Here is an 11,581-nt window from a genome sequence, read left to right as displayed (position 1 = left end):
GAGGTACTGCTGGCTGTCCTCCCCACATTTGGTGGTGCTCATCTCATCCTCACCTCCTGGATTCATCCTGGGTGGCCACTGCTTCTGTGCCACTGGCATTTCACTTTATTTCTCCTTCATCTGGAAAACTGATTCTCAGGCATGATCCATAGTTCTCAGTGGTTCCTTCCTCTTGCTCTCTAGCTGTGAGTTTCATAGTTTGCTTCTGATTTCTCTATGCAAGCCAACGGTTTTCAGCTTTGACACAGCCGATTTCTCCTGTCTATAACAGGGCCATGCTCAGTTGTCCTGATAGAGCTGATGACAGAGGTGTCATAATCAAATAGATACAGAGGACAGAGGTTTACAATTTTATCTTTACCTGGAGGATTCTGTTTTCTACCTCCCTTGTCCTGGCAGTGTCTCTGACTTGAGAGAATTTTGGCCACTGTTTCTTCCCCTGAGCTCCCTCTTCTTGTTGGTCTATGCACGCAGCCCCTTCCTCTTATTCATAATTGACTCGTTTGCTCCTCCAGCCTTGCACTTCATCCATCTTCCTACTTCCACTCTCTGATCTACTCCTCATGTCCGCTTCCTTCATTTTTACTGTCAGAATGTGAAGCATCTCTCCAGAAAAATATGAGGTCTCTGTGAACTTTTACCATTCCCCCTGGGTTCCCTCTTCTTTCACCTCTATCGTCTCCTCCCAGATGATGGGACAAGTACTTGCTCGCGTTCATTCTCAGGCTTGTGAAATTGGTGTATCCACTTCTCTTTCTTTTTTATGTGATGATGTGAAATGAGGATAATTCTACACATTTCTCTGCTCCTCAGAGCTGGGTTCAGTTTGAGGAAAATGTTTCTGAGGCTGTTGTGGTCTTTGGAGTGCTGCAGAGCTCTGGGTCTCACTGTTGTTTTTGTCCTCTGTATCTCGGACTATGACAAATTGCTGCCACATTTGCTTCTACTCAAGATACAAAAGACAAAAGCAAAACCAGACCCAGCAATTGATGAGTACAGGTAAGTGCACAGATCTGAGGAGCAGTTTCTGTCAAATAGTGAATAGTGTTATTATACACAGGGGTAGTCTCAGTCATCTTTTTTTTTTTTTCTTTTCTGTTTGCTGAAGAGGCGCTGGGCAAAACAGATTTCTGTGTGTTGGGACAGCACCTGATTTGACCACCCTCCCAGAGCCATTCTCGCAGATTTATGGAAATGAAGCATCTAAGTTTTTCAAAAACCTCAGAACACCTGTTATGAGATGGACACTTTCGAAGCTCATTAGTTTTCTCCATAGAGAAATGTGCAGGACTAGGGTAACCTTGGCTTTTCAAAGCATTTTTGAGACCATGCATCAAATTAGACAAAATAAAGAAAAATAATAGATTTAGTTTATTCTAGCAGAGTACAGGGTAGCAAACTGCTCACAGAATTGGGAATTACATTACAAAAAGAAAAAAAAAACAACAACAAATTTTGTTGATCAGCAGCTGCCTAAAAAACTTGATCCACCCACTTTCTCATGTCTCTTCCCATGGTGTGCCAGCTAGGGAGAGCCCCACTTGCAGCCTTTATGGGACTGATGCCTTATTTTTTCCCCTGTCCCTTATTTTTATATGTTTCTTAATTAGGCAACTAGTGAGTATAGATTGACTCTCAAAGGAAAGCCTGGCACCACCATGCTCTATTTTCCTATGTCTAGATTTGGAGATACCAGTTTGTGTTCCTTTCATGCTGGCAAAAATGAAAAGACAGCATTGCCAAGTGTGCTTCTCCTGACCAAGCAGTTGGTTTTGATTGATGCCTTGCTTTTTGCACATAAGAAGGGAGGAAGCGCTCTCAGTGGGCTTGCTTTGCTCCTGCTGTTGTTGAGCTCCCTAGCCAGCCAGTCCTCCTAGCCCAGACAGATGTATCTGCTTGTTACAGAGCTTCCCAGGTCACATACATTAAAGAGCAATACACGGGTACTGCATTAAATCAAGCAGTTTTCCTCTGCCTGCTTGTTCAAGTTAGACGTGCTAGAAAATGGTTTCAGCAGTGGAGTTCAGACTGTGCAACACCCACCCTGAGGCATCAGCAGGTTTAGGAAGTTATGTTCCAGACATTAAGGCTCTTGTGGTGAAAATGATGGACACTGCAATAGAGAAAGAGGCAAAAACCTCAATAAAAAGAATCTGCCATGCAATTGCATGCTCTGATGACCACAGCTTTACCACATTCACTGGTCTTGCTCTTCTCAGAAATTGTCATGCCAAGATACAGAGCAAGAATTTAAGAGTCTGAAAATAAAGTATATTTTGGTAAAGTATCTATGGATAGTGCTCTTAATCTTCATGCACTGAATTTTCTCCTTGCTGGCTTCTTTTAGAGCATCCATAACTCAGGTTTACTTGACAGCACTACAGAAACAGACACCGTTGATATCTTCGGAATCAAAGACATGATGATTTTTTATTCTTTTTTAAAAGGCTGTCTAGCCTGTTTTATCCTTCCCAGCCTAATGGAGGTTTGTTTGGTACAACACATCCTCTGATGATAATAACTTCCATCATCTATGAGAAGAAATTTATTTTCTAGCGAACTAAAAATGTTCCTCCTAAGGAGGTTTTCCCCATTTTCTATTGGGCTGGTCTATACAGCCTGAGATCTCAGCTTAAATTTCCCTCGTGCTTTTTCTTCTTTCTTCTCTCTCTCTCTTTTTTTTTTTTGGATAATTTTTGCCGTTCTCTGCCGAAACACTTCAACAACTGCTCAGATCATTTACAACAAGCATTTTCACAGGCAGCACCTCTACAGAAGCGAGGAAAAATCGAATTTACTACCTACAATAACGAAGTTAAACGCAGATTTAATTGTTTGTGAACTGCGACTGAAAGGGTGCCAGACATTTTGCAAATGTACACAAAAAGACAGACCCCTGCTCTAATCGGCTTATAAATTAAAAGGAAAGTACATTGGCAAGAACAGAAGAGAAGATATGACGTGCTTTAAATAGTTTATAGGGAGCTGGAGGATTGATGTTTATTTGGTGATGTTGGGAAAATATTTAATGTGCTTTGGTTAAACTCTTTATGGAAATGCTTCTCCTCCCCCGGTTTGCTTGTCCCAATTACTGTTTTGGAGCTTAAAACCAGCAAGTTTCGAGTAGATGGAAAACGAATAAATGTATTTCCAAATCGACAAAACCGCGAGCAAAATCTTTATGGATACTTTTTATGTGAGTCAGGCTTTCTAAAGTAATCATCGTAATATAAGAAAGGACCGGCGCTTCACCGCCCCTGCGGACGGCAAGCCGGGCTTGCAGCTGGTGTGAATTGAGATAGCTGTTATCTGGTATGCGTTGCTGTGAATGAGGTGCTCCGGCCCCCCCCGTGCGGGTTCCCGGGCCCCCCCCGAGCTGCGCCGGGCAGCAGCGGCGGCTCCCGGGCCCCGCACTCCCCGAACCGCCGCTGCCGCCCCAGCGCTGGAGGCAACCAAAGCTCTTCAGCGTTCAGAGGGCTCCTATAGCAAACACACGCACACACCAAATAAAACAAAACAACAACAAAAGCAATCCCAGACACACCACCACCCACACACAAAAAACCAACAACAAACAAACAATCAAAACAAAAAGACCCACAACAAACAAACCCAAACACCAACCAAGCACAAAGACAAGTACACAAAAAAAAAAAAAAAAAACCAGAAAGAAAAAGGGTTTATTTTTATATTTGCCAGATGCAAAATGGGGTACAATTGCTTTTCCGAGGCCACCGGATTGGGGCAGGCTCTGGGTGTTGGTCTGGAAAGCTGAGACAGGTAAGTGAATATTTCCTTCAGTGCCGTCTTCCCAGAATCTGGAAGCTGACCCTAGCAGCTGGGAGACTTTTTGCTGCCTTCCCTGCTGCTTTATGTTGTTGGTGATATCTCCGCAGATAAGTGACTTCGCTGCATCCGGAGTTTGCGTTTGAAGCAGAGACTAATTGTAAGGAACGTTTCAGAATAAACACGTTTCTCTTCCGAAGTAGTATGTTTGTAAGGAAAAAGAAATATGTATAAAGTAGGTTAAACAGGATAATTTGTTTGCTTTCTTGCCTTGACTACTTAACACACTAGACTTTCGTTTTAAAATAGAACCACCCTTAGCAGAAGGCACAGTACAAAATTTCGGCCTGCAACTGCAACACTGATTTCAGTAACAAATGCCCCTGAAGCCTTGCTGACATCTGACAATACAGAAAAAAAATATAAAATAACGAGACGATTCAAAAACTCGTGTTCCTCTTCCCGGGGTGACCCACAAACCGAACAGCTTCTGAAGTGGAGGCTTCAGGTCCTGGGTCAGTTTTAACATCGATTGCAAACTGCGGCTGAAGCGTTTGCAGCCGAACACAAATTTCCAGGCTTAAATTGCCTTCTTCCTGTCCCGGGATGCCAGGGCTTTGCACAGCTGAAATTGCACAGCCCTTTCCCCCGGATCCTCTTACTTCTTTTAGCGCTCAAAGCCTCGCTGCTCTGGGCATCCCTTTGCTGCTTTTTGTCAGCCTGAGCTGCTCTCGGCAGGCTCTTCTAAGGCGCGTTTTAAGCCCCGCTCCCCTCTCCGCCTTAGCGGGATGATTTCAGAACAAATCCTGGTTTGTGCATTCCCTGCTCACCCCTAGCAGAGCCAGAGGTATATTTAATTCTCCTCTCCCGTTACTGTTCATTGCACAGTGACTTCATGTCCCCACAACCACTGCCTGGCTAACCCAGGGCCAGCAGTGGGGCAGGGTTGGCTGCTCCCAGGACGATGGGCTTGAAGTGCTTCATGGGTCAGAGAGACGAGGGGAGAAAATATTTCCTCTGGAGATGGCGCTGCCTGCGGTCTTGCCTGGCACCCAGGCCCGAGTGCCTCCACTTCGTGCAGGGCTCCGCCGAGCGCACCAAGGTCCGGGCCTTGCAGTCATAGGAGACACCGGGTCTGCTTCCTTCTCCTCCCGGGCCCGGGGCAAATGAGGAACGCAGGTGGCTTCGCACGTGCACCAGAAGGAGCGAGAGGGGGTTCCGCCGCGGGGAGGCCTGCCGGGACAGCTAGCTGCCGTGCGATGGAAGAGCCCCTGGCCCGGACTGCCCGGGCCGGCCGCCCTGCAGCGCTCGCCTCTCGCACCCGACGCCAGCCGGGCTGCCCGACGGCAGCGGGCGGCTCCCCGCCGTCCGGCGGCTGTTCTGGGCTACTTCTTGCGGCTCGGCGCCGGGCGGGATTTGTGCCTCTGTCGTGGAGCTCCGCTGCTCTCCGCAGCCTCAGCACTTTCTGACCCCGGCGCGGGGGTGTCCGCAGGTGGGTGCCGGCTCCCTTGCCACGCCGGGCCCCTCACCAGCAGATGGTGCTGCGGACGCCCCATCCCCGGCGCTGCGTGGCCCCGACGGACCGCACCGGGCCCGGCTCAGCCCAGTCGCCGGGAAAGACAGTGGCACCATGACCCTGTGTGCCACCCGGCCCGGCCGAAGCGTTCGAGGTAGGGCGCGTTACGTTTCCCGGAGCTCGTCGGCAGCTGTTGTGCGGAAGCCCGGAGTTTGCCCGGGAGTCGGCTGCTGGCGGGAGAGGATGCCCGGTTCGGATGGACACACCCTGAGGTGGGCCATCGCTCCCGGGATGCTCGGCATCTCACAACGATCCTGAGCCGGGTGCCATCAGCCTGCGCCCAGAGTCGAGAACCGCGGCCACTTGCACCTCTCCAGCGGCCCGTTCCGCAGGCAGCGGTCGCGGACTGGCCTCGGCGCAGAGGACATCGTCGATCCCATCGAACCATACTGTCCTTTGCACACCCAGTGCGGACGTTTCCACACGGGACGCTTCTGCCCTTGCCCCTCTCCTTTCACCGCTAAGAGTCGGACACCACTGGGCCCCGAGGCCGGCGGGAGAGGGCGGCCGGCGGCCCGATTCTCTGTGTCTCGGTTCTCCGCGGTACCCGAAAAGCCTTCGGGCGCCGGCTGAGCCGAACGTGTCGTGCCGGGCTTCCGGCGGCCTCCAGCCCCGCTGCGACCGTCGAGTCCCGCGGAGCCGCCAGCGCTCAGCCCCGGGGGCCTCGTCTAAGCACTCCCAGTCCCGACTAGGCTCAGGGCAAGCTCTCACCGTAGGTAGGACTTTTTCTGAAGTGATTAACCTCCCTTTCCTCCCAACCCGGGCCGACCCCACTGCCTTACCGCCTCAGCCGTCCCTGCAGCCTGTGACAAACTGTGGCCATGCACGGCGGCCGCCGCGTCCCGGTCCCGAGCTCCCCAGTGTTTCGGTATCCTGGCTTCGGCCCGGTTTTGCGGGGTCTGGGAGCTCCCGCGGAGGAAAGCGGCCGCCGGTGGGCAGTGGAGCCGCTGTAAAGCGAAAGCTCGGTGCTGGTGGGGCTGCGGCAGGCCGGTGGACCCCGAGCCGAGGGGGTTAAACCAGGAGCCTCCCCTTACCTTCAAAAAGTTAAAAATGTCTGGAGCCTGCATCTCTTAAAGGGGCGGTGCTGGCTGCAAGGAGTCTTGGCACCGGCTGCGAGAAAGGCTGGTCAGGGGCGTGAGTTTCCCTCCACCAGCACCAAAACATTACAAAAAAAGGCAGAGCGCCCCACACTTTAGATAAGGACAATTAGCCACCAGCGAGCCCCTGCAGACAGCAAGTTAATTAGGGGTTTCCTGCTCTCCGGCATGCCCTGTCCCAGCTCCTGCCCCCCTGGGCTCTTAGCCCTGATGGCACCTGGGCTGGCTCTCATGGCCACCTTCTCGCTGCCCTCCCATGCTGGGGACAGGAGAGCGCTGCCGGTGGAGAAACCTCCAGGTGTGAAGGGAAGAACTCTCATTCTCCTTGATGTCAACACCAAGAGCCCTGTCAGGATAATCAGTGAGAATTTCCTCTCCCTGCAGCTGGACCCTTCCATCATTCATGATGGCTGGCTCGATTTCTTAAGGTAAGGCAGGAGCCCCCCGGCCCCCTCCCCACGCCGCCCGCGGGGCGTCCCGGTGGCCCCGCCGCCGAGCCCCGCCGGGCTCCGCGCTGCTGGCGGCGCTTGTTGTGACGGAGGGAGCGAGGCCATGGTTTCCATTAAGATGCACATGTTTGCAATGGAGAAAGCATTTCGGAGACTTATCAGTTATGACTGCAAAAATGTCGTGCTCCCCTCGCTCCAACAACCGCTCCTCTGCAGAAAGCACAACACGGGGCCGAGGCAGTACAGGGAAAAACAAACTAAACAAACAGCAGCAAAACTGGGGCCGTCTGCCGAGCCGAGCCTTCCCCAGGTCCCGACGGGTGGAGAGCGGGGTGTCGGCCAGGTCTTCAGAGTCCTCCGCTCCCCGGACTTCCAGCCCTGCGCGGGGGGCAGAGCCGGGCTGCAGCTGCGCTGGGCTCCACCGGCGATGCGGAGCGGCCGCGGCCTGGAGGCGCTGGGACGGCCAGAAAGCCTCTCCCTGCTGGGTAAGTTGGGGAGGGAGAGCGGGTCCCCTCCGCACGCCTACCCCGAGGGTCGCTGCGGCTGCTGCCTCCGCCTCCTGGGAATGAGCGGGACGGGAAGGCGCGGGAAAAGCGGAGCCCGGGCCGGCTCCTGCTTTCCCCACGTCCCCGGCGGCTCGGCCCGCGGCACGGTCCCGCGTGGGGCGGGCGGGTGCGCGGGGCGCTGAGCGCTTCTGTTCCCGCGACGCTGCTGCACTTGTCCGGGGGGCGCACGGTGCGCGGGGTACTGACGGGTCCCGCCGGCCTCCGGGCCGCTACGGGCGGTCGGGCGGGGCGCCTCCCAACTCCCGGGCCGCGCCGCTCGGCTGGCGCAAAGCCCCGCAGCCGGGTGCTGCTGCGGTGGTACCCGCGTAAGGCGGGGCAGCAGGGACGAGCAGGACAGCAGTGGGTCCCAGAGCCCCGCGGCCGCCGCTCGTTGCCGGTACCGGGGCAGGGAGGGCCCGTCCCGGCCCGCGGCGCCCTCAGCCCGCTCTCTCCCCAGCTCCCGGCGGCTGGTGACCCTGGCGCGGGGCCTGGCCCCCGCCTTCCTGCGCTTCGCGGGCAAGAGGACGGACTTTCTGCAGTTCCACAACGTGAAGAACCCGGCTAAGAGCCGCGGCGGGCCCGGTCCCGACTACTACCTCAAGAACTACGAGGACGGTGAGCTCCGGGGCCGGGGCGGGGGGCGGGCGCGGCAGCGGGGAGCTGCGGGAGCCGGGCGCCTCTGCTCCGCTTGCCCCACGGTCAGGAGGGGCCGCACCGCGCACGGGCCGCGCTGCCGCCGGGCACCGGGCAGGGAGTCTTAACCCGTACTAATTCCTTCCCGAGCGGGGGGAGCCGGGGAGCTCGGCGGACCCCGCCCGCCCGTTCTCGGTGGATCCGGCGGATGCCTGACCCCGGGAGCAAAATGCCGGCACCGGGGAAAGGGGCTGTTCGTGTCCCACTCCACCAGCCGCGTCCTCCGGCTCCCTTCGCTCCCGATCTCCGAGCGGGCAGCGCCGGTCGCAGACGGGGTTTTCCGCCGGCTCCTGGCTGGGACCGGGCACTGCAGCCCTAGGAAGCCTTCGCACGCACCGCGGCGCTCGCGGAGCCCTGCCTTTTCCCGGGGACCCCGGCGTCGGTCCGCGTTTCTCTGCCCGGTGCAGCCCCGGGGCTCTCCGCCGGGCTTGGTCGCGGTTGCCTCTCTTCTCGTCGGTGCGCGACCGGGGCCGCTCCCCCTCCGGACCGCTCTCCCATCATAGTTTTTTCCAAAAGTCACCGGCTAGCCCTCGGCTTTTCGCTGCTTCCCTCTTTTCCTTGGCTTTGCCCTCCTCCCAGAGCGGTCCTCGGCTACACAAAAGGCTTTCACCTTCTGTGGCTCTTAATTTACACAAAGAAACTTCTTAGAAAAGTCAAGGCCAAGTCTCCTTCCTAAGGCATGTATGTTAAGAAGCAGAATACCACGTCCTCGTGCAAGAATTTATTGATTTTTCTCTCGTGCCGTTTTTTTTTTTGTTGTTTTAAAATCACCTTATTCTTTTTTTCCCCTTATCCAATGACTTACAAAAATTAGCTGAAGATATTTCCATAAGTAATTTTGAAGGCAAATTAATGCCAGACAGATCCCAGTAGGCAGGTCTGTGGAACAGAGGAAGTTCTGCAGAGATCTAGTCAGCAGTGTGGTGCTGAATGGAAAAAGCAGATGCATTTGCCAGTTTTCTGACGGCTCTTGCTCCCGCTGTTCCCTCACATAGCGTCTGATCTCACCGAGATGAATGTCCTTCTATTCCCACACGCAGGCAGGTGGGTAAGTTTGCATGGTCCATCTCTTACTTGGTCTTCTAGCCAGAGCAATCTTGATGTTAATGCTTGTTTTTCTTCTCCCTGTAACATACCTCAGGCAAAGTGTTTGTTGTAAGCTCTGCCTACTGAGTTGCACTTCAGGAGAAAATGCTGACCAAACCTGCTGCTGCCACCTTGAACAAGAAAAATTAAGTGTAATGCAAAAAATTGTACATGGGACTCCTACAATATTCCCACAAAATATTTGTAAGAATAAATTTTCCCACTTTCAATGTTTCAACAACTTGCAGGAGAGAACTTAAACTTATTCAACGTCTTCACAACAGCTTTCATGTTAGAGAAGGACTGAAAGCTGCTTTTTTTTTTTTTTTTCTTTCCAGTTTTCCTCGCGGCAATAAAGTTGAAATGTAACAGCCCTTCAAAATGAAGCTTCTCATAGAAGCTGTAACCACAGGTCTTAACTTTTCAACACCTAAATATGGAACAGAACCATTGCAAATTTGGGTGAGGGAAGGAGGGGACACATGTGGTGTATATCAAGCATTGGTGTAAATCAGAAAGGTGTGGTAAAAGGGATTTCCTGCCTGGAAGCAAAGCTTTCGTATTTGTTCTTAAGATCTATGTGCAAACTCCAGGGCTAGAGTTGCTAGTAGCTCATATCTTTTTGTGCTGAGGCTGCACTGAGCACTTCACTAGAGGGATCCAGTTCTCTAAAATGAAATCCTGATGCCACTGCAACTCTTTGCCCTGCTGTACTGGATCTGAGCAGCCATCTTCTCCTTTTGGAGCACTGGTCTGGTTTTTGTTCCCTCGTATGTGGCTTGTCCAGGACCTGCCTGGGATTAGGGCATGCACAGATGTGCAAGCAGATGCCCTTGCTACAAAAGCCTTACAATCTGAACAACAACAACAAAAAGACAATCAGCACTTGACTGTGGGGGAAGCCAGCAAGCATCCTGCTAGGTATCCTTCCCCCTTCTCAAGTTATATGGGGTGATTTGGGTTGTTTTCCATGTCTGTGTGGCCAGAATCTATTTTCTGAAATTTCTTGTCTAAACATTAGTGACATGGGACTGGGGAAGAAGCTGGGGTACTTGGTGACTTTAAAAAGTCAGAAAGTTATTAAACCAGAAATCTGTGAATTTCTAAGCCTTGTGCATAACCTTAGTGTTTTTTAGGACACAAATGATAGCTCGGTTTTCTTCTGCTTTGAGTGTTTGTCTTTTTGCCCATTCACCCTGTGTGAGCGCATGGACTCCAGGCCTGCGACCCCAGTGCGCGGGCTCTCTTTGCAGACCCCACGGTAGTTTCTGTGCCTCATTTTCCCATGTGGCCTGTGCATAGAGAGCAAGGGGTGGGCACATCTTATGTTCTTTAATTTTCCCTCAGCTGTGGTTACTAGTAAGTAGCTCTGTGAGTGTTGTTCATGTCACAGGCAGCTGCATTCTTTGTGCTCACAGGCCACCCCAGTGTGGCCATCTAAGCCACTCAGACGGGCGACAGCAGCAACAGCACTTCTTTGCAGCATCCTTCATGGGTGCTCTGTTCTGTGGCTATGTTTGCTGGAGTTTGAACGAATCTCCATGCAAGGATCTTTGTGCTGTAAATCCTCCTCTGCCACCCCATTGCCCTCCAGACCGCTGCTGCCTTTGATGGTCTTTTGTATCTCTCTGGTGCTCCACCTTCTTGATGATCTGACCTCCTCAGAAGCTTGTCCTACTCTTTCCCCTCCATTTGAAATTATATTTATTTGCCTTTCAAATGGTTACAACATGCATACTTCCACCTTCTGAAAACTGCCTTTATCTAGACCTACCTTTGAGTTAACTGGCCCATCCTTTTCCTCTCCTTTCCTCCGATGAGTGCTTTGATGCACTCTGAGGGTTACAGTAGTAGATTTTGACTTGTATCTAAAATGTACTTAATTTTCCTGAAATAAGGTCTTCCTTTAGGCTTTAGGGTTTTCTTTTCTTGTGCAAGTTGTTCCTGGAAGCACAGACCTGGAAGTATCATGTAATACCAGTTGTGTATGGTGTTTTTCCTTTGTAACTCTGAACAGCTTCACTCCAGTCCAGACCAGTCACGTTTGGGCAGTAGAGGTAACAAAGTGGTGAGTAATATGTGGTGGCAGCCTGTGATACCCATGAAGATGGTGCATGGGGTAGCTTGTTTCAGCACTGCATATGAAGCTGGCACAGAAATTTAATCACCTGGTGGCAGATTTGTCCATACCTGACACAGCAACTTGTAAAAGTGGTTGCCTATGATGAATGGTTTAGGTGAATCATATGGTGTGCAGTCCATGTTGATAGTAGCATGGCTATATTGCTAAATATTAGAAGGTCATCTAACTAATCTATGAACACTCTGTCTATGGTGTACCCTGGGCAG

The 11,581-nt window shown here is 52.4% G+C and overlaps 1 protein-coding gene across 3 annotated transcripts in view; it reads left to right on the top strand.

Moving 5' to 3' along the window:
- The first annotated feature begins 5,047 nt into the window (after positions 1-5,047).
- HPSE2 (heparanase 2 (inactive)) overlaps positions 5,048-11,581 on the top strand; it is a 112,889-nt gene continuing 106,355 nt past the window's right edge. For 2 of the 3 annotated variants that reach the window (XM_065067236.1, XM_065067234.1), the window contains exons 1-2: positions 5,054-6,887; positions 7,911-8,068. In XM_065067236.1, coding sequence (XP_064923308.1) covers positions 6,628-6,887; positions 7,911-8,068 — 418 coding nt within the window. In that variant the 5' untranslated portion in view covers positions 5,054-6,627. Of the gene's footprint in view, positions 6,888-7,910; positions 8,069-11,581 lie in introns of all 3 variants that reach the window. The other variant, XM_065067235.1, reaches the window with a different exon arrangement.

The sequence above is a fragment of the Columba livia genome, chromosome 6 (assembly GCF_036013475.1).
Source record: "Columba livia isolate bColLiv1 breed racing homer chromosome 6, bColLiv1.pat.W.v2, whole genome shotgun sequence".
NCBI lineage: Eukaryota > Metazoa > Chordata > Aves > Columbiformes > Columbidae > Columba > Columba livia.
Note: the sequence above shows the minus strand (reverse complement) of the source record. Positions and strands in the feature narration are given on the sequence as shown.